General features: G+C 37.0%; 1 protein-coding gene across 4 annotated transcripts in view; it reads right to left on the reverse strand.

Moving 5' to 3' along the window:
- The window catches only part of STK4 (serine/threonine kinase 4), a 100,398-nt gene that overhangs the window by 29,141 nt on the left and 47,933 nt on the right, over nt 1-23,324 (reverse strand). For all 4 annotated transcript variants that reach the window (XR_014235981.1, XM_082361755.1, XM_082361756.1 and 1 more), the window contains exon 10: nt 9,880-10,037. Coding sequence is in view for 3 of the 4 variants with exons in the window: in XM_082361755.1 (XP_082217881.1) it covers nt 9,880-10,037 (158 nt within the window). In the remaining variant the exon portion in view is untranslated. The remainder of the gene's footprint in view (nt 1-9,879; nt 10,038-23,324) is intronic.

A 23,324-nucleotide genomic window follows, 5' to 3' on the forward strand; every position in this document is an offset into this window, starting at 1 on the left:
TACATCACCTTTTTTCTTTCAAAGGTACTAGGCTACAAAAGCAAATACTACTTTCAAAACTCTAATAGAGATCCTGCCTTTGGATGGGGGTGAGAAAATTGGCATAAACCTTTTCCCTGTCTTCTCAACATTTCATGTCCCAGGAATATAGATTACTGACCTGCCGAGAGTCCGTGTGAGAAAAAAAAAGGGAGGGGAAGGGAAGAAGAAAGACTGAAGAAAGGATCTGACAGCTCAAAGGAAGAAGAGTGAAAAAAGATAGGTCTAGGTAAATGAGACCACTATTCAATGTCATGGCTGTGGATTCAGCAGTAAGAAAAATAATTTACACTCACCTCAACTGAAAATGGAAAACTCTGCTTTCTACATTAATAACTAATTTACATTTCAAAATGTTTGGAAGCTTCTGATTGATGAAGAGTAAATAATACTAAACTTAGAGTTGTTTTTCTTTTTCTTTTCTGACTTCAAATTTAGCAAAATTAAAGTAACTGACCCAAATCTGGCTTCAGTTGTAATGAGATTCAAACTTAAGAAATTTCAGGTTCTGATTACAGCAATTAGGAATCCCAGGCCTCCAGGGATTCTTTTGGTTCTTAATACCAACCTGGCAACATTTTGATACCTGGAGCATCTAACAATGTTTGCGGGGACATTGATTACACACACTCCTGTGACACAGGAGTTATGACTAAATCAGAGCCTAGTTAGTTTATATAACCAGCACCAGATTGTAGCAGAGGGATGCCACTGAATCAATCTACTCATTGCTAGTGAAACAAAAGACAACATAGCTACAAAAAAGAAAAAAAAAAAGCTACAGAGACTTAAAGTATGTAACTTGCTTCTCAAAACTGAAAGGATATAGCTACGTTAAAAAACAAAGGTAGCAATTATAAAAAGTTTCAAACTCTGTTTATGAATAGGTTTATGAAGTGATCAACCTTAAAACCACTACAAACAACCCGCTTGTCTATCAACAGAGGACTGGCTGAATAAACTACTGTACATATTCACAACAGAATACTAAGCATCAGGAAAAAAAGTAATGACTATCCCTATATATTGCTGTGGAGTGATTCCTAGGACATACAGTTAAGTGAAAACAGAAAGGCAGATTAAAGTGTGTATAGCACACTTCTTATCTATGAGTGGGAGTATAAACATACATGTATTTGTATACAGTTGGCCCTCCACAGATCATCCACAGTTGGCTGAATCCACAGATGCAGAACTCATGGATACAGAGGGCCAACTACGGGACTTCAGCATCCTCCGATTTTGCCATATGTTGCAGCTCCTGGAACCAATCCCCCACGGATGCTGAGGGATGACTGTATACATATAACCAAAATGAAACAACAAAAAAGGAGGAAACAAAGTAGACGGAATAGGGACAGAAGCCAAATCTGAATAACTGTTTTGTAGTTTGCCTTTGGAACAAATTAGTTTGTATAATTATAAAGTGAAACAATAAAAAGCAATATCTAAAATCAGAAAGCAAATGAGAAAATAGCATGAGATGACTGGGGAAAACTGAACATCGACAAGGTATTTTATGGCATTAAAGAATTATTATTCTTAATTTTTAAAGGTATGATGATGGTATTGTGGTTATGGTTTTTTAAAGGGATCTTTACTCTTTTATAGGTATGTATGGAAATATTTAAAATGAAATATGCCTGGGATTTGCTTCAGAATCACCATGTGGTAGGAGTGGTAAACAGTAGAAGAGGAGGATCAGATAAAATAAGAATAGTCATGAGTTGATGATTGTTATAGCTGAGTGATGGGAAATTCATTACATTCTATCTTACTAATGGAGGCTGGGATATTTAAGGATATGCATTTTTAAAACTCATCTTGAAATAAATGGACAATAAAATCAAAGACAGACGTTTGGGGAGTGTTTCTTTTGTTTCTACAAAATGGCAGATAAAGTTTCAAGTTGTAGATACTTGTGTTCCCTGAAAGCATAAGATGCACCCTTAAGAGTATTAATGTAAACATGAGTAAATAAAACATTTCTGCCACCATATCAATCGTGAGTTTAAATTATAAATAAGGTAGCAATAATTCTCATCTCCCACCAAATGTCTACTTTCTGAAGTGTACAGCCAAAAGCAAAAAGTGCCATCTAATAAAAAATGAGTAATTGACTATGTCCTGACAATTCAGTAAAGCTTCATAATAAAAACCCAAATAAATCTCTGTTTGGAGCCCTGATCTAGGAAAGAATGGTTACGATAAAGTCTCATAAAATCATAGGCTTTTTCCCTCCAGGGAAAAACTCAGTGCTAAAGTTTATCCTTCCCTACCACAAAAAGCCATCTGAATGGCTTTTAACTATCCACGCAACCCAAACAATCAATCTTGTTCAGGTTCTGTTACTTTTATCAAATTAATTTTGAACTAACAGTTCGGTGGTTTTATATCTTGATTGGACCCATTATCACACAACTTCAGGGAGATGTTAGCTTAGCTCTTTGTGCTGCATTAGGATTCTATTTTTAATTTCTCTGATACATCAAGGAAAAATCTAAAAGGGTACTAAATATTTCCCCCCAAAAAATAAGGGCACACTGGGCACTAATTTACTTCACCTGAAGGGCTCACCATCGCCCCCTCCCCCCTTCCTCGCACACCCATACCCCTACATTCCAAACACCATTACTTAGGACTTCCTGGCCATTCCACACCCCTTAATGCCTCCACACACACACTTCCCTCTCTCTGTCTCTGTGCCTACAATGTCCTTTCCCTCCTTCTCTAGCTCGAGAATTCCTATTCATCTTTCAAAACACACTTCAAGGGCTTCCCTGGTGGCGCAGTGGTTGAGAATCTGCCTGCCAATGCAGGGGACACGGGTTTGAGCCCTGGTCCAGGAAGATCCCACATGCTGCGGAGCAACTAAGCCCATGCGCCACAACTACTGAGCCTGCGCTCTAGAGCCCGTGAGCCACAACTACTGAGCCCGCGTGCCACAACTACTGTAGCCTGCACGCCTAGAGCCCGTGCTCCGCAACAAGAGAAGCCACCGCAATGAGAAGCCTGTGCACTGCAACCAAGAGTAGCCCCCGCTCGCTGCAACTAGAGAAAGCCCGCGTGCACAGCAACAAAGACCCAACGCACGCAGCCAAAAATAAATTAATTAATTAATTAAATAAATTAAAAAAAAAAAAACAAACAAAAAAACCCAAAATACACTTCAAATGAGACTTCTTGATGCCTCCCCTGGGGTTCTTTTTACTGAAGTTCTTGCTCCCTCTTCTGGGCTCCTACTACACGTTTTTATATGTACTTTATGGACAGAATTTACCAGAATAGCCTAGAGAGAGGCCATAAAGTGTAGGTGGTTAAGAGGCTAGGCTCTGGAGCCAAATCCCTGCTGTGCCACTTACTATCTGTATAACTTTATTCAAGTACTTACTCCCTTTAAGCCTCAGTGTTCTCATCCATAAAATGGCAGTAATATTGCCTACCTCCTGGGATGGTTATAAGGACTGAGCTAATATACTTAAAGAATCTTACACCAATGCCTGGCACAAAGTAAGTTCTCAATAAATGTAAGCTATTATTAGCACAAGGTATCAAAATTATTTGATTGTCTTTTCTGCTACGCTATGTACTTTCTCAGGGTAGTGACTAAATATGTTGAATTAATTCAGAGACTGCCTCTGAGTTTAATTGAAAAGCATGTACTAACGATAAGCTAGGCAATTGCAAGGTGTTAGGAATACAGAGATGAGTAAAAATCCCAGCCGTCAAGGATCTTACAGTCTTGGCTATTCACACGTAGAGGACTTCAGTGTATAGAGACTGAATTAGTAAGTGGGGGCCAGCTATTACCAACTCTTTTTAAAGAATAAGTCATAAGAAATCTGGAGACAACTTTATTTGAATAAATAGGGAACTTACTCCAAAACCTAATATACCAAGAGCTGATAATCAGCAATCCCTGCAAAGTTAGTAAGATTGAAAAGTACTGTGGTTCATCTAGGTCTGCAGAAGCTCTGGCTAATTCCATTTAGACTAAAACCAAGGAAATCTAAGTATTGATAGAATTTTTAAAAAACATATCTCACTCCATTTTTTTTTAAATTCAAGTGAGCAATATGTTAATATAGTAATACATTCCCACTTTAAAAACAGTTAAAACTGAAGTTCTTCTCCTCAAAGGCAGTGACTCTTACCAAGTAGTTTTATATCCTATCTTTTTTATCTATACAGTTGCATGTGTACATAACAGAAATATGTAGTATGGTTTGCGGTTTTTAAAAAATTTACACAAATGGTATCACACAGCTTGCATTATTCTGCATTTTATCATTATTATATAATAAATTCCTATAATATACACAGGTATATTTCTCAGCTCTATCCTCTTACCATTGATCTATGTTTTCTTCTGGCAATATTGCAATGCTTTCGTTATTGTGGTGTTGTACATATAAATCCAACCTCATTGTCTTCTTTTTCTAAAGTATCTTGGGTATTTTTATGCAATTACACTTCCATACAGGAACGAACTATGGTATAATGTTTAAACATCTAGTTATCTAGGTTTTCAAATATAATGATATAAAATTTTAAACAATAATATTCTCTTCCCATTCTTACATTGTTCTATCTCTAGTAACATTCTCTCCCCTTTCCTCTACTATAGTTTTTGGTATCTTCTCCCTTTTTAATTTGATCAAATCTGCCAAATGTTGGTTCCTTTCAAAGAACCAACTTTTGGTTTTACCGACCCAAATTTTGTTTGTTTTCTATTTCATTAAATTCTACTTTTATCTTTATTTTTGTCTTATTTACAATCTTTCTTGTATTCTAAAAAGAAAATACAATTAAGGCTATAAATCTTCCTATGAATACCATTTTTGCTTCATCCCACAGGTTTAAATGACAGTGATCTGGATTTTGTACGGTTCTTATAATTCATTTCTCAACATTTTATAATTTCTGTTTTGATTTTATCTTTAAAGCAAGAATTATTTAGAAATATACTTTTACATTTCCAAGTGTAATAAAGTGGCTTTGGCTACTTTATTCTTGTTAATTTCCAACTTTTTATTATAGTTGGTGAATGTGGCCTGGATGACTTCTGTACTGAGATTTTTTTCAAGCACTTTAAAACATAGTCAAATTTTGTGAATATTCCATATATATTTTAAAATTTTCACGAATATTTGAAAAGTGTTCCTATTTTCTGTTTTATCAACCTTGTTAATTGTGTTAGTTTTGGTTTTTTGTCTAATTGAAATGTCAAATTTTGAGAGAAGAATATGTAAGCCATCAACTATGACTGCAGTTTTCTCATTGCTCCTTGTATTTCTATTGGTTTTGTATAAATATATATGCTTTGTATAGGTTCATGACTTTTGTCCTCTGGATCAAGCACACCTTTTAGCAACTTAAAATATGCCCCTTTCCCAGGTAATGTTCCCTTGTCTTGGATTCTATCTTATCTGATATTAATATTGTTTCACCGACTTTCTTTTAGGAATATTTGCCCAGCGTATCTTTTTCCATTCCTCTGTTATAAACTTTTTGGTGATATTTTATTTTAGCTATATCTCTTATAAACAGTATTTAGCTGAATTTCGACTGTTATTTTTATCCAGAGTCTCCATCATTCAACAGGTGATTTTAATGCACTCGCGTGTATTGTGATTACTGATGTGTTTATGATGGACTGCTACCCTGTGTGTCATTCTGTTCCTTATACACACTCACCGTGTCCTGCTTCAGACTTTGTACTTCTTCCCTCCACCTTCCCGTGCCTGGCTTCCCCTCTTTATTCAGGTCTTGCTGAATGTCCCATCTCTCGGCAAGGCCTTCTCTCACACTATCTCTTACTGTGCTTTTTTTTTAAATAGCCACTATTACCTGAACTGGTATATTACCTGACTTAATGTCTGTTTCCCTCACCACAGTCAACTCCAGGAGAGCCTGGGTCTTGTCTGTCTTGTTCACCCTCTTGGTACTAAGCCTTCTTAGACGAAAATAGTACAGTGTGTTTTTGGAAGATCTATGAGCCAAACTGGGTTTAAGTTGACAGCTTTTTGTGGCTTTACGATGGCAAAATGGGAGGGTTTGAATTCTCATAAAAGCAACATTCATTTCCAAAAATGCATCTGTTTATAGACTATGAAATACTAATTGGAGAGAATATTGCATTTTCAAGCACTTTTTATTTACACTTTAATATACGTCAAAAATTAAAGGAAATCTTTGTTGCTTTTTCAATTTGGCAAATAAGGCAATTCAATTTTAGAAATGCAACAAGAATTCAGTTTCAGATGAAAATATGAAGTTTTTTGTCAGTATCAAGTTCTGCCACTGTTGATGATTTAATTACTTCCCATTTGCCATTTTGGGCAAAAAATTTCATTTCAAAATAGCAATTGCCTTCACAGGAATAAAGAGAATATCTTCTTTATAACTAAATACTGCCCGCTGGGAAATCAGAAAGTCTCTCTCTAAGAGACGGTTGGGGAGAACAGGACGGCTAGTCTGACACACATCCTTCTTTAAGCTTAGTGAGGTTACTCAGAACACTTTCTTCACTCAACAAACTGGTTCTTTCTATGCCAGATGTCACTTTCAAATGTACATTCTCCTGATTTTAGGTACTGCTTTGGTACCTCCAATAAGAGTACAGGAGACTCAAAAGGGGAGTAAAAAGGAAATTTTAAAGTCATGCAATGTTAATAAAATATGAATACATGTGATTTTGGAATTTCTATAGTACCTAACAGGAAAGAAAGAAGAAATTTATATGAATTTAGCAGGTTAGGATCATGCATAAGGTAGGTTAAAACTCAGATTACCGGGCACTGTCTCCAGAGATTCTGAGTTAGTGTGTCTCGGGTGGGGCCTGAGAAACCATTTCCAACAGGTTTCCAGGTGATGCTGACACTGCTGGCCTGGGGATCACACTTTGGGAAACACTATTTGAGAAATTATTTTAAATGCTTGATTTGGGATGAAGGTGATACAGCAAGAATATCAAGGCATTAAAAATAGTTTTCATCTGCTCTTTGGAACTTTTTGGTGTAGTAGCTCATATATACTCCACCTCAATTGTCTTTCATTGTTTAGCTTGAAATTCTCTTAAAAGAGAATTTTAAAATAAATTCTCCTGAAATTTTCAAGGTAAAATTAGAATAAAATTTTATATGTCAGGATGGGTTGGCTCAGACACACTGTGGACATATACGAATCCAAATGATTTAGAGCACGAGTCCCCAGATCAAATGTCCTAAAAATGCCAGACAGGTTAGATACTTAATACAAGTGAATGAAGTAGATCAGATCTTGAAGAGAGCCAGAGAGGTCAGACCCGAAGAGGGCAGCTGCTACTCAGCTCCAGACAACCATCAACCAAAAATGTAGGTCTTTTATGGTCAGATCTTCCAAGTTTTCAAAATAAGCTGGAGTTCCGACATTTCATGTAGAAGCTCTCAATTTTTAAACACAGGCAACTAATTTAAAACTTTTAAACACTGTGTAGGACACACAAAAGAGGTGTGTGGGCTGGATGATGCCAGTTTATAACCTCTGATAAGTCTCAGGACCTTTCTCCTGCACCAGCCAGGAATAATACAGGTTGGGCAATGTGCTAACCTAGTCACCATGCTCGTGGGCCCACTCCCTCCAACAGCCATCTCCTTCCCAAATAAAAAGCTCTCTCTCTAAAGACCTACTAAAGCCCCTTTGCATAAGTAGCTTGCCTATCAAAATAAGTTCTCTGGCAATGATCTTAGTATGGGAAGGCTATGGCAGAGAGAAGTGAATTCTTCAAACACTGGAACTGCTGATCCCAAATTAATGATTAGCTTAAAGTGACTGGAATCTCAGGATCATTAACTAGACCTGGGAATACAGATTTGAGGATTCTTAAGCATTCTATCACAATGGTGATGTGATTTGGTACCCAGAAGTTGTTTCATCTTTACCTAAAGACTCACTAAACTGAGAAAATCAGTCCTTACAAAGATGTCCACGACAACTACAGAGGCAACATGGAATCGCAAACATGAAGATTCAAATCTCTGAGTCTACTCTGATTAACAGCGTCAGTCTGGAACACTGTGTTAAGAAGGATTCTGAAGCTGAATCCTGACTCAGTGGAAAATATGAATGCCAAAGACCTAGAAGAGAGGAATGGCAGCAGACGTGCCCCATATTTGGCCCCTTCTGTATAGTAGGTAACAACACTACACCTGTGTTCACAAAATCTAGTCTTCCTGTAGTACATTAATATAGCAACCAATATAATGTTTCAAAACATAAGTAGGATCAAGTCACATCTTGCCAGTAGCTTTCCATCTCACTCAGAGTAAAAGCTGAAGTCCTTATTATTAACACAAAAGCCCTAACGTCCGTCGTCTGACTCCCCATTACATCGCTGATCTCATTTCCCCCTTGATGCCATTCCAAACATACTATTCACTTCACTGTTCTGCAAACACACTAAGCAAGTTCCTGCCTCAGGACCTTTACATTTGTTATTCCAGCTGCCTGAAAAGCTCTTTCTCTGGAGAGTCACAAAGTTCACTCTCTCATCTTCTTACCAATGAGAACTTCCTTAACTCATTATTTTAAATTGCTACAAATTTACACACACACTCCCTCCCTCTCCCTCTCCTTTTCTCCTTCCCTTCCCCACCAATCTTTTCCTGCTTCATACTTTCTACAACACTTACCACTATCTGACACACTAAATATTTTACTTCCTTATTTTCCTTCTTCTAAAATGAAACCTCCAAGAGGGATGAGTTTTTGACTGTTCTGTTCACTACTATATCCCTAGAAGACTGTCAAGCACATACTGGCACTCAAAGAGCTAATAAATAAATGAGTGAACAAAGAGATGATAAAACAAATGAACCTGGGTCCTAACATGGGTTCAGGGACTAATCGGTTAAATAACCTCAGGTGAGTTATTCTGGTCCTCAAAAGATCTCTATCATTAGTTGTATAAACTATGACATTCTTGCTACTCTACAAAAGCAGAAACTATGTTATGGAAGAATGACATCATTTCCTCTAGACCGGTCAGTAGGATAGGAGAAAGCCAGGACTAGAAAGCCTCCCCAAATCCAAATCTAATGTGCAAACTAAGTTCTTATAAACAACAGAATTATGACAGAATTTAAGAATGTAAAAATTAAATACTCCTAAAGAGAAAATCATTTTCTAGAAAAGGAATGCAGACTCCTTAGCTTACTTTTTTTTGCACATTTTTTTTTTACTGCCTCTACACATTAAATCTCTGTGAACATTAACAAGTGTCTGTGGTTGAGGGAGAACGTTCCACAGCAGAAAGAGGAAATACACACCCTGTTTTTCCTATGAAACTCTGGAATGATTTAATATTCAGCCTCGGACAAAATTCAGAATAATCCTCTCAGAGAGACTGAAATTAGGATAATGGTTAGCCAAACAACAAAGACACTACAAAATAGCACTAACTGCCCTCCAGTCTAATTCTTAAATATAAAATCACAATCCCAGATAAACTAGTAAAGACAGTGCATCTTCACTGGATGACTAAATATTTCTTTTACCATTAACAAATTCAAATTCAACAAAAGTAAAAATGGCAAGTGAATAAATAATTATTAAAGCAAAAAAGACGCCAGTAATTAATCGGGGGCCCTCGGAACAGCTCAAAGGTCAGTCAAAATGTTGTCTCAGACTCCTGAGGCCCTCAGTCCAGGAGCTGCCGCCAGGCGCATTTAGAGGAGCTGTGAGCTGCACAATAAAATGCTCAAGCACTTTGCACTTGCAGTGAAATGACAGAATTGGATGTGTGATATTTCAAACAACTTTCCCCCGCAGACATGACCATCTGCTTCCAAGTCTACTTACGAACTCATAGTCTCCATCCTGTGGAACTTTCCAATCTGAAGAGTTCTTCAGTGGGCCAGGGACGCTCTTGCCAAAGCTGTTGATTTGATTTTCCTTTTCTTTTTGTTCAAAGTATTCAAGGAAAGATGGTCTTGCAGGCTGCATGGTCTCATCCCTTCCTGAAAACCAAGAAGAACAAAAGGTGAAATACAGTATCTCAGATTTCAGATAAGTTTAGTAAATGGATCTGTCTCCAGATGGGCTACGGTCATGGAATCAGTGGCTTTTTGGTAGATAAAGAGTCCTTCAAGATTCTAGTGAAAACTATAGGAAAAAGCACAAATGCTCACTCAAAATACTTTTCATAGAATTTCAGAGGATTCATAGCACCCCCAGGGTCCCTTTTTCTAAATGGGAAGACTTGGTGATGCAATAACTCTACATCAGCTACAAGTAATACTTTTTGGATCCCCTATAGCAAAGAGTTCCTATAACATTTAGACCGAAAAGAGAGAAGCAAGCCAAAATATTTATTAATCATCTACATATATAATATGCTCTACAGGCATTAGAGTCAGGAAGGGGGGATGATATCATAGTGATTGATTTCCCTTGGCAAAATCATGATCTAATTTGACTAATGAGAAAAATAGGCATGAAAAAGAATATCTAAGTAAATCACAACCCACTCCATGAAATATTATATAACTTTTAAAATACTATTTACAAATGGTTTATGATAAAGTTAAGGAGAAAAAATAAGATATTATATATACAGTACAATCTCAACTCCATAAAATCATACACTTAGGAGAAAAAAAAGGACTAGAAAAATATATACCAGAAAAAAAAAAAAGAAAAAAAAAAATATATATATATACCAGAATGTTAACAGGATTTGTCTCTGACAGTAGGATTATAGGTGATTTTATTTAATTCTTTTAAATATTCTTTAAAAGAAGACAGTATAGGATAAATATTAAATAGATAGAACCGATTCTAAGAGTTACATGTGCCCAGGAGATGAAGAAATCTTCCAAGATGAGTGATCAGGAGAGACTGGTAGAAGGGCTTAGGTTAGCAGTCACAAAGCAGGGTAGTTACATAGCAGAGCAGAATCAGTAGTTATGTAACAGCAGTTACCATATGAGAGCAGAAAACAGCAGTTACTAGTTAGAACTAGTAACAATCACAGAAAGAATAACTTTACCTGGCATGACTTAAAAACCTAGTTAGCTGAATGTACCTATTTCACGGTAGTCTAATACTGGGAAGTATAGAAGTTTTTTTTTCAGTACTTTGCATGAACATGTGGATTTATACTGCCTTTTCCCCCACTAACCAGAAAAAAAGACCAGAAGGTTCAGAGCCTTAAGAAGTGAATGGGTAGGAGTCCAGAAGATAAAGAACAGCAAGTGTTTTCTCTCCAAGAACCGTTGTTCCATGCAATCTTATCTCTTGACATCTGCCTAGTCCCAGTTTCGAGCCAGCGCCCTGACTGCCTCTCAGATATTTGTCATCTTACTCACCGTCACCACTGCCAAGTTCAACAGCAGCCAATCCCAGATTTGCCCACTTCCAGATGCTGCCAACAGCTTACTTCACTGTTGCCCCCTCATTTATTAGGGATCAAACACAATATTTGCTAGGACCAGTCAACAATTATGTGCTGAATGTCTGTTTTGTTTTGTCTGTTTTGTTTTGTCTGTTTTAGGTACGATGTTAGGTGCTTTTCACACTTATTTTGTTTACTTTTGAAATTAAATTTAAGGTATTATTTCATAATACAGTTCTGAAGGAAAGGCAACAAAATAAAACTTGTAAAAATGGGGGTGTTTTGGATTTCCTGACAAGTTCGGATGGAAAGTACTTTTGATCAGTGCCTTCCTCCAGGACCACCAGAGGAGAAGGTTGGCTCGGAGACAACTCTGCAGCAAGCCTACCCATAATCCTACACATCAAAAGGGGTGTTTAGAGGGCCTCCTGAGCCGAGCAACTGTGACAGTGCTATAGATGGCTGAAATACGCAGTATGCAGTGTACTTTTATACAAAATATTCTGCGACTTCCCTGGCAGTCCAGTGGTTAAGACTTCACGCTCCCAATGCAGGGGGTGTGGGTTTGATCCCTGGTTGGGGAACTAAGATGCCACATGGTGCAGCCAAAAAACAAATCCGGACCAGATACTAGGTTCGGACCAGCTGAAGAGAATAGAAAGTCTAGAAACAAAGTAGAAAGGCCAAATGGATATCCAAACAACTGGATAGCTGTTTGGATAAAAGATTAAATTGTATCCACACCTCATACCTTCAACCAGGAAAACTCCAAATGGATAAGAGCTCTAATTGTAAAAATGGAAACCATAAGTACTAGAAGAAAACATGTGTGAATGCAATGCATTTAAAACCTGAATGAGGAGAAAAGCTTTTTAACATACCATGACAAAAACCCAGATGCAATTAAAAAAAAAAAAAAAGGATGTTTTCTTTGTGTGAAGGAAATATCACAGATTTTTAAAAATTAATAAGCACAAATAGGGACTTTCCTGGTGGTCCAGTGGTTAAGAATCCACCTTCCAATGCAGGGGACGCGGGTTCGAACCGTGGTCGGGGAACTAAGATCCCACATGCCGCAGGGCAACTAAGCCTGTGCACCACAACTAGAGAGAAGCCCATGCACCACAAGGAAGAGACCATGCACCGCAACGGAAGATAATGCATGCCTCAACGAAGATCCCATCTGCCGCAACTAAGACCTGACGCACGGCCAAAAATAAAATAAATTAAAAAATAAAAATTAAGCACACATACACTATAAGCCAAGATGAAAGACAAATGACGAACTCGAAGAAAATATTGGTAACAAGTAACCATAAAGGTTTTAAAAGAATTTTCTTTTAAAAATAAATTTTAGAGTTCTTTATACCTTAGGAAGATAAGCTCCCAAATATACAAAGAATTCCAAAAATTAAGGAAAAGAAGACCCCAAAAAAGGTAGAAATATGGGCTAAAGATAGTATACACACAAAGATACCCAATTAGTCCTTAAACATGAAAAAAACGTGTAGGTTCACTCATGAGAGAAATTCAAATCAAAATTACTTGGAGATGCGATTTCTTACATTTCAGTTTGGCAAAAGTCAAAAGCTTGATAATACCGTATCTGCTGGTAAGGATGTGGCAACACAGGTGCTCTCATACGTTGCTGAATTTGGATGCAAAGTAGTACAAGCCCTATGAAGGGGATCTGGCAATATTTAATTATCAGAATATGAAACTGAAAAAGGTACAAAAAATACTGGTGTGTGGAATTTAAACCGAGGTATTAACATGAACTCATGATTTATTAAAAAAATTTTTGCTGAGCTTTTTTTATTAAAAGGTCTTGAAGCAATGGCTACCCCATTAGCAATGAGCACAGCTAGCACTCAGATTTTGGTTTCCAAATACCATTCCCCACCACAAGGAGCTAAGCCTTCTTAAGAGAAATAGCTGATTCCAGGTCTAGGACAGGAAAAGTACAAAGTGAGCCTGGAACATCTTTTTGTGCCAAAAAAAAAACAAGTACTCACAAACTGATACGGACATATCAACAGGACACAGAAGCCACCTTGAGGGGCTCCCACCGGTAAATTCTGGGACACTGAGCATCAAAAACAAAACAAAACAAAACAAAAAACACTGAATAAAGAGTCCATGAGCTCAGAGTAATAATCTAAAAGTGAAGGGGGTTAGGAGAGAAGGGAAAAGCCCTTCTTTAGAAAAATCACCACCTGACAACTGTATTGTGGTAATAAAAGAGGGTACAGTTGACTCTGTATCTGCAGGTTCCGCATCTGTGGATTCAACCAACCAGGACTCGAAAACATTAAAAAAAAAAAAAAAAAAAAAATCCAGAAAGTTCCAAAAAGCAAAACTGGAATTTGCTCCAAGCCAGCAACTATTTACATGTCATTTACATTATATTTACAATTATTTACATAACATTTACATTGTATTAGGTATTATAAGTAATCTAGAGATGATTTAAAGTATACAGGAAGATATGTGAAGGTTATATGCAAATACTATGCTGCTTCATAGAAGGGACTTGAGCATCTGCAAGCATCTGTGGATTTTGGTACCCGTGGTGGGTCCTGGAAACAATCCCCCACCTATACCAAGGGACAACTTTACCCTCTTTCTTAGGAAATACACACAAAACAGAATATCTCCTTTTTTTGAAGATACACACAATATTTGAGGGTAAGTTGTACATATCATGCATCAATCTCTCCTCAGTCATTTCATGTCTGTTTACACAGCCTTCTCTATAAATGCACAAAGAAATGACTGAAATGTGTTCATCAATAAAAATGGTAACTTCTGGAGAGATATAACAGGTAATTTAAAATATGTTCTTCTGTGGAACTGTTACAAAAACCATAAAGACATAATTTTAAAAAAAATCATATCCAACAATAAAAATTGTATAATTGGTACAATATACTTCTATGATGCCTCAGTAATTCCCTTCAGTTGCAATACAGGTGGATTTTAGAAATTCAAGTCTTTAAACCAGAGATGAAACACTAACAATAACATTTCTATGGTCTAAATCTAAACTATGTCATAAAGATCAAAGAAACATCTCTTAAGCTAGAGTATAATTGTTTGTCTAATTTCTATCACTGTTTAGATGAGAAAATGAGAACATTTGTTTTCTACATATTTGAATTCTTCTATATTTGATAACAATAGCCCTTTGCAACTCACTTAAAGATCTCTAATATTTTTGGAGTTAAAATACCTAATATTCTTTGTCCCTTTCAACAACTAAGGGTCACAAAGAAGAAACTCTGTCTAAAATGCCTTTCCTTTCACCTTTTGATATCAATATCAGGGACCTGATTATACTTAATATTTATTAGAAATCAATGTTCCCAAAACTATAGTGAATTTTGTAATAAGAGAAGTTTTTAATCTAATCACACATTCAGGTATAAGCCTAAAATGGACACACATATAAGAAACTTAATTACAGTGAAATGATTAGTTAAATGGTTACGTGTACAGGATTACAAAATAGCTAAAATTGATTTTGGAGGCAGCACAATATACTACAAAAATCCCTAACCTGGGGTTCAAAGATCTAGATTCTGGCCCTGACTATATGATCTTGATTAAACCATAGGTTCCAATCTAAAAATGAAGCCATGGACCATATTATTCCTAGCATCCCATTGCAGCTGTGAAAATTCCATGATACTATCACTTGACAGTGGCTTATGACAACATATTTCTGCCTAGGTACTGATAAACATTCAAAAGGAATTCTTACTCCAGAGGGATGATGACACTTGATCGTCTCTAATCTAAAATATGCCACAAATTAGATGTGCGTGGACATAAACCAAAGACCAGACCTACTCAACAAATATCTGTGACAAGACTGTCTCTGATTCTTTGAGTTTCTTTTTGTTGTTGTTAGTGGTGTTTGGGGGGCTTCTTAAAAATAGATGGAAGAGGTGACTAAATTCTCCTTGGCCCAAAACTGTAATAAAAATATCATCAATAGATGTAGGTTATTAAAATGTTTTATATAACTAAAGCTGAAGAAATGAATGAATCAACTGATAGGGGAAGACACCTCAACTGGCAAGAAACAACATGCATTCAAAAACAGGTGTATTTTTGATCCCTGTATTTAGTGATTCCAGAAGTTAACTGTTTACACCACAATGATTCTTTCCTTATATGTGAGGGTGCTTCACCACTGTACTTAGTTTATTGGAGGAAATAGCACTTCTATTGTGACCTACATTTTCTTAATAACACTATAATTAATTAGAGCACCTGTTCACAGCTTGACTTTATAGACTGATAATAATTTTCAGTAAACAGATCTGCATTACTATCACAATTAGTATCTACAATAGCATGTTTGCAAACACGGCCTCTATAATTCCCTGCAAGTAGCCTTGGTATCCTCGCCCTTTACTAGTGCCCTCCCCCAATGACTCTAGGCCTGGCCGTGTGACTTGCTATGGCCACTGCAATAGCCAATTTATTGCAAGCAGGGACTTGAAAAGTGCTTGCACATCCTATTACCATGTAAATAAACCTAGTGGGCATGCTACATGGCGGAATACTATGTGGAGAGAGGCCTTGACCAGGTGGTCTTAGCTGAGGCCTTCAGAAGTCAGCCAGCCCCAGCTGACCACTAGTTTTGTTTTTTTTTTAATTTACTTATTTATTTATTTTTGGCTGTTTTGGGTCTTTGTTGCTGTGCACAGGCTTCTCATTGCGGTGGCTTCTCTTGTTGCAGAGCATGGGCTCTAGGCGTGCAGGCTTCAGCAGTTGTGGCATGCAGGCTCAGTAGTTGTGGCTTGCGGGCTCTAGAGCGCAGGCTCAGTAGCTGTGGCACACAGTTGCTCCACTTCCTGAAGCAGGGCTCGAACCCATGTCCCCTGCGTTGGCAGGCGGATTCCTAACCACTGCGCCACCAAGGAAGTCCCTGACCACTAGGTTTTGAGGTGGTTTGCTACACAGCAAAAACTAACTGATACAGTATCTGAGATCTGTCTCAATCTCTCTCCATCACACCCACACACACCAATCTATATCTACAAAAAGAGTTCCAGTCTTTAGGAACTCAGGTTTCAAATTCAACTAACATTGATTGAATACTTTCTAAGTTTCAGGTTTTCTACCAGATGCTTCCACAGGATGTTGCCATCCACACTTCATGAACACCATGTAAATAAAGAAGGAGGGAGGAGGATCTGCGCTTGTTGGCACTTACCAAGTGCTACACAATGTATCATTTCGTTTCATCCTCCCATCTTTTGAGGTATGTACTATTATTTCCACTTTCTAGATGAGAAATTTGCCTACAGTTATACAAGGATAGGATCTGAACCCTGATCATCAGGCTTTAAGGCTGGCGAGCTGCCTTTCATATTGCAAGTTCTCTAAAATCAAAATGAGAGTTCTTGACATATCCGAACTGCCATTAGGTTGAGCATAGAAAGACTAGGGGAATGGAATTTTCCCAGTAACCTTATCCCTGGACTCTTCTTTCGGCACTCCTGAGCGCGACCATCAAGCGGTGCTGAAAAGTGTGAAAGAATCATTCCCAGCTGACTAAAGGCAATGCTGTCCCCAGGGCTTCTGCTGGCTGGTGGGCTTTCTGTTTCAGTGTGAGCCAGGGTATTTTTTTTCAGACATATCCCAGGAAATGAAGACGTTCCATTGAATGATAATACCAGAAACCTGAAGCCGTTGGGAGAATGAACTCAGCAGAAAAGTCGAACTTTGAAAACAGCCATGTCTTGCTCTGATTCTTTTATCTGATGCACGGAATGCATGAATTCCTATACTATGACTGGCCCGTTCTTCTTTGTAAGCAGCATCTGGCAAGCTAAATGGACAATCTGTCAAAGTCCACAAAGGGGCAAATTCATAAGCAACTGTATCTTATATTTATTTTTCTTTGAAAAATGCTATGTGGGACTTCCCTGGTGGTCCAGTGGTTAAGAATCCGGCTTCCAATGCAGGGGACGTGGGTTCAATCCCTGGTCGGGGAACTAAGATCCCACATGCCGTGGGGCAACTAAGCCCGCACGCAACAACTGCTGAGCCCGTGCACTCTAGAGCCCGTATGCCACAACTAGAGAGCCCGCATGCCACAACTACTGAGCCCACGTGCCACAACTAGAGAGAAGCCCATGCACCGCAACAAAGATCCCGTGTGCCGCGACTAAGACCTGGCGCAGCCAAATAAATAAATAAATAATTTCTTTTTAAAGTTCTAAAACTAGATTGTAAACAAATCAGGTATATCCTTACAATGGAATATTATTCAGCCATAAAAAGAAATGGACTACTGATATATGCTGTAACACTGGTGAACCTTGAAAACATTAAACTAAGTGAAAGAAGCCAAATACAAAGACCACATTTTATATGATTCCATTTATATAAAATGTTCAGAATAGGCAAATCCTGAGAGACAGAAAGCATGTTAATGGCTGCCTGGGGATGGAGGAAAGGGTAATGAGAAGTGACTGCTAACAGGATTGTGGTTTCTTTGGGGGATGATGAAAATGTCTGGAATTTGACAGTGGTTATGATTGCACAACCCTGCTAATATATTTTTAAAAACCACAGAACTCTACCTTAAAATGGTGAATTTTATATGTGAATTATATCTCAATTAAAAATAATAAATTCAAAAAAATTAGACTGTGGTGATGGTTGCGTAACTCCATAAATATACTAAAAACCACTGAATTGTATGCTTTAAATGAGTGAATTATATATCAATAAATTTTTTTAAAAAAACAGAAAGATCCCTTTTCTCTAGTATTTACTTTTATTTCTGGATTCACATGAACTATAACACAATGCCAAGGTAGTCATAATTGGCCAGGAGCTTGACCAAAGACTGAGGCCCATCTTTTCCTTTGGAATGACCATCTACTAGACATTAAACTTTATGCCCTTCCATTTTAAATGTTCATTTTCAAGACTGTCACCAAGTAAACCACAATGGTCAACCTACTCTTTCCTTAATTTCTACAATAACTCTTTTCTACCTGTTCAAAGTAGAGAACTCGGAAAAGCCTACATTTTCTTCTCTGTTTCAAGCATGAATACTTGCAAGAAAACAACTCAAATAATCTCTCACATGTTCTCTTCTGGCTTGGAATAATATGCCTTATCATAGCATTGTTTGTTTTGTTTTTTAATCTAACATTTATTATGTGTGTGGTTTTTGGTTTTGGTTTTGTGACTGGGCATCTAAGTGCTTTACATGTATTAATTCATTTAATTACACAAGTTACTATCCAAGTTTCTGTATGTGGCCATAAATATTCCTTTGAATGTTCTTTGAAACCACTAAGAATTGCCAGAACCATAAGTTATAAGGTTCTCCAGAGTCTAACTTTTGAATAACTCTTCCAGGAACCAGTTTTGGTAATTGCCTCTGTGTAAATTGATTTGACTTCTGGGCAATGAAGCTCTGGATTTTTAAGTCTAGTGTGCTACCATATGTCTATTCGAAGAGATCTAAATCCAGATTTCAAGGAGGTACTAACTAGAGCAATAGAGGCAGCACATCTAAAAAGATACATACAAAAGGTTCACCGGTGAGAACGAGCCATACCTTGGTTATTGCAACAATTCCCTAATTGGTCTCACGGTTTCCAGTCTTTTCAAACTCCATATCATCCAACTGACTGTCCTAAAAAACCACTTTGTTATATCACTTTTCTGATCAAAATGTCTTTATATTACCCTATTACCAAAAAAGTCAAGTTCAAACTTCTTACTTTGGCATTCAAGGTCCTCCAATATCTGGTCAACACCCACTTCAGCCAAACTGAATGTTCACCATATATCCCCTCCTTTCTGACTCTGTACCTGCCTGGAATATCGTCCCCAGCCTTTCTGTATATCTAATTTCTCACAAATCCTTCAACATTTTTCTGAACCACTTACCCAGCATTTGTCTTATTATTATATTACTACCTTTATATGTAGACGCCCTATCTCCTCAACTAAGTTATGCCAACATCTAATACCACTATCTGAGGCACCCGGAGTAATGTTCCAGACATGTAAGGAATTAGAAACAACGGTAGTAGTACAGTAGGCACTCCATACATATTAGATAATGACAAAAGTCATCTTCCCCTTTTAACCTACAAATTCCGGGTCAGCAGTAAACATGTCATTTGGTTTTTGTACACTACACAGTAACGACACATAGTGACTACCTAATAAATACTTTTTGGTAGGTATCAAATATTTATCTTTAACAAATACTGGTTCCAAGCTGATATTTTTTTAGAGCATAAACACTTAAGAGAATCATCTACTTTTTCTTTGGGACTCATTTAAATTTATCAGAATGTATCTCCATTTTCTTGCTGAGCAAGAGTAAGCAGGTCAGAACAGCTTAGAGCACCAGAAAAATATATTCCCCTAACTGATCAAAACTGATTTATCTGCTTCTTAGGCATAAGAGCCAAAGTATATCTTTTGGACTTTTTCCTTTATTCTTCATTACTACCATGCTACCGCCCTCTTTTGGAAAATAGATTTCCCCCATGGCTATTCTTGGCTCTCCTTTTACCAATTTAACTCTAATGGAGCAGCACCTTATCTTCCTCAAAATACAGGCCTTGAGCCTTTCAGCCATGTCACACTGAGATCTGGTACTTTCATATCCTAACATGTGGTCTGGCAGGTGGTTTGAATGAATTTTCAGGCACCACGTGTCTGTGCTTTTTGGCTTATCCCAAAAGAATCAAGAATGTTAACTGTTTCCAAAGATAAAAGTGAGCCCAGCATCTGGACATAATCAGAAAAACTGCACAAACAATTAGGATTTAGTCTCCACTCTGGCAGGATGACCTTGAACTATCTGTGCAACTGTGAGAAAAGTCTGAGGACCAAGATCTCTGCTCTTCTGCTGTAAATCCCACCCTAGAGGTAGATTCTGATAAATGCACAGTGAACCCCACTGATTATCTTTCAGGGATTGGGAAAAAAAAATCCAGTCAGTAATAAATTTCGCAGTGTTAAGATAACAGTTTGAAACTTCACAAAGGAAGGCTCACGTAGATTCAAAGTCTAGCCTTCTTCATAATCTACCATCTTATATTTTGAGCTATTGCTTAACAGATTCTCAAAACATGTTATCCTGTTACCAAGGAATTTGAATCACTCTCTCTCTCTCCTCAGCACATTTTAAAAACATTACTGAAACTGACAAGTGACCTTCCTTTAGATCAACCATCTTCATGCCAGTGCTTAGACACAGAAGTGGCACTTACAAAACACCGTTAATACCAAGGGCACAAACTAAAAAAAAGTAAAAAACATGACTAGTAAGAGAAAAGGATTTAGGATGTAGAAAAGTAGCTCAGGTTGAAGGAATTTTTAGGTCCAATGAAAAAAACCACTGTCATACACTAAAAGACCCATTACTTACTATATACTTACTATACTACTTACCATTTTTAAGCATTTCTATGCTAAGCGTTTCCCATATCTATCTCCTATCATCTTAACAACCTGACAAAATAGGAACTTTTATGCTTCACTTTTTCACGATAGGAAACTGAGGCTCAAAAAAGGAAATAACTTGTCAAAGCTGACAAAGTTTATAAAATTCTGAGCCAAGTGTCAAATCAAAGACTCTGATTCCAAAAATTAATGTTCTTTCCGCTACTCTTTTTTCTTTCTCCTACCCTTATTGAGAGACATGTTTCTAAAACCAAACTACGTTTTAAGTTTTAGCTTTGATATGTATAAGCACACTAATGCTATCTGAAATTCGCATATGATGCTGACGGTGAGTGGCAAAGATACATGGACTTAATATTCTCTGATGATAGTTTTAAACATCCTGAGGGGATCTGAAATCAGACAGTAAGGTTATTGTAGTAAAAGAAGCATTAAAATACCTGTAGTACTTTATGTCCTAGTAACTGTCCTTGCAATGTTATAATCTGAGTCAGAGAGAATGAGATAGAGAACACACAAGGAAGTCACTGTTATAACAATCCCCTTCAAAAAACTGCAGGTGGAAAGAAGATAGGCTGTGAGTCAAGAATTTCCATCTTACACAGCTCTGAAATTAGCATCTGACCGATGGTGTTGAAATAAAATCATTTTAACAAGATCCTGGACTTTGGTTTTAACATGAGGAAACTCACAGCAACAATAGGTGCCTTCGTGAGACCTAGGACTTTCTGGGAAACTATAAATACGTAATGCTTTTACCACATAATACTATCACAGCAGTTTACCCAAAACATGGTTCTGAGTTGCTCTAACTTAATTATGCCACCATGCTTTAAAATTCTATTTCAAAGAGATTCATTAGAATACAATTAGAAATTCAAGTTTGAAACAGAAATCATCCACTCACTCCCTTTAGTTCACTGAGTCTAATTTAAAAGGCTTGAGTCAGTGGAAACAATCTTTCAATTCAGTGGTCCAAGTTCTGCAAGCCAGGTGGCCTAATAAGCCTGGAGATAAGGACCGGGAACGGGCTGCCATGTATCTCTTGGGAAGGCAGTGAGGACAAGAATACCATATCGTAGCCAATGAGTCTTGGAAGGGAGAACTGTTGCCTGTCAAATCTTTAGTAGATGAGGTACATATTTCAAGTGGCCGTCCTTTGGCTTGTCATTTCCTCATTTGGGGCAAAAGCATTTAACTGCTAAACTACAAATTTATGCAATTCGGGATCAGTTGCTCCAGGAATTTTTTGTTATCTCTGCCTCTGAAAAAAGAACTTTTTTTGTTGTTTTCAAAGATACTTTATACTTAAAGTATTATTAAAGTATAATAATGTAGTTTATTTGACAACATATTTTTAATATGTTTTGAAAGCTTGGATTCTTTCTCTACTTCTAGTATAGAAGTTCTCATTTTTGCTCCTAAATATAATATCTTATTTGATAATGATCAACTAAAACAGGATAAATTCTCTTCCTTTAAAAAAAAACGTTCGCTTAATAATGAAATGGTGAAACAATTTTTCTGCATATTAAGACGCACCAAAAAACACCCCACATATAATTTAATATAAAATACACGGATGGCAATATGTACAAAATTTCATTATTTTCATAGCACTACTAATGATATTCAGTGTCCAATATATTACTTTGAATGACATTATTAATAGTTAATATAACTGAATCACTTTGCTGTATACTTGAAACACATTATAAAATACCTATACCTCAATTTAAAAAATGGACACAATATAATTTTTTTCAATAAAAGGATTGTTAATTTAAAAAATTAACATTTTCCTAAACCTGTGTGATATGCTTGGTTTTCTAAAGCACAAATTTCTGTCAATATTAATGACAGATGTAATAGCTGAATCAGTAAAAACGAACAACCTCAAGATACTCTTTTATTAGGACACTCTTAAGTAAAACTCTTTCAAATTTATGAACTATCCCAAGTTAGCCTCTTGAGGTCTATTTCTAAAAACTGAAAATCATGAATTAAAAATCATGTAATGTTTTATGTTGACATATCAGATGTACAAAACCTTCCAATGTTACAAAGACTATCCAGATAACCTTCACCCAGATGCCTCAAATGTTAACATTTTACTGCATTTCCATTATCATACTTCAGTCAATCAATCTACCTAGCTATAAAACTTTGTCTGTTTATTATCACAGCTATGAGCCTTGATAATCCAAACACCAACATCACAAAAGCCTTAGGTTTGAAGATCCTAGAAATAGGTGTCAAAAGACAAGAAAGGCAGGCTTTTCACAATATTTAACAAGAAGCCCTGTACCACAGTAGCAATGAGGACTAGAAGTCAAAGGTTTGTCATCTAGGGTGACTTTAGACAACACGCTGAACTTTTAACTCGAACTTCCTCATTCTGTATGGCAGGAAGCTCATTAACTAGTGGACCCATATCTCAGGGAAGGTG

Source organism: Balaenoptera borealis (genome assembly GCF_965194805.1).
Source record: "Balaenoptera borealis genome assembly, chromosome: 16".
NCBI lineage: Eukaryota > Metazoa > Chordata > Mammalia > Artiodactyla > Balaenopteridae > Balaenoptera > Balaenoptera borealis.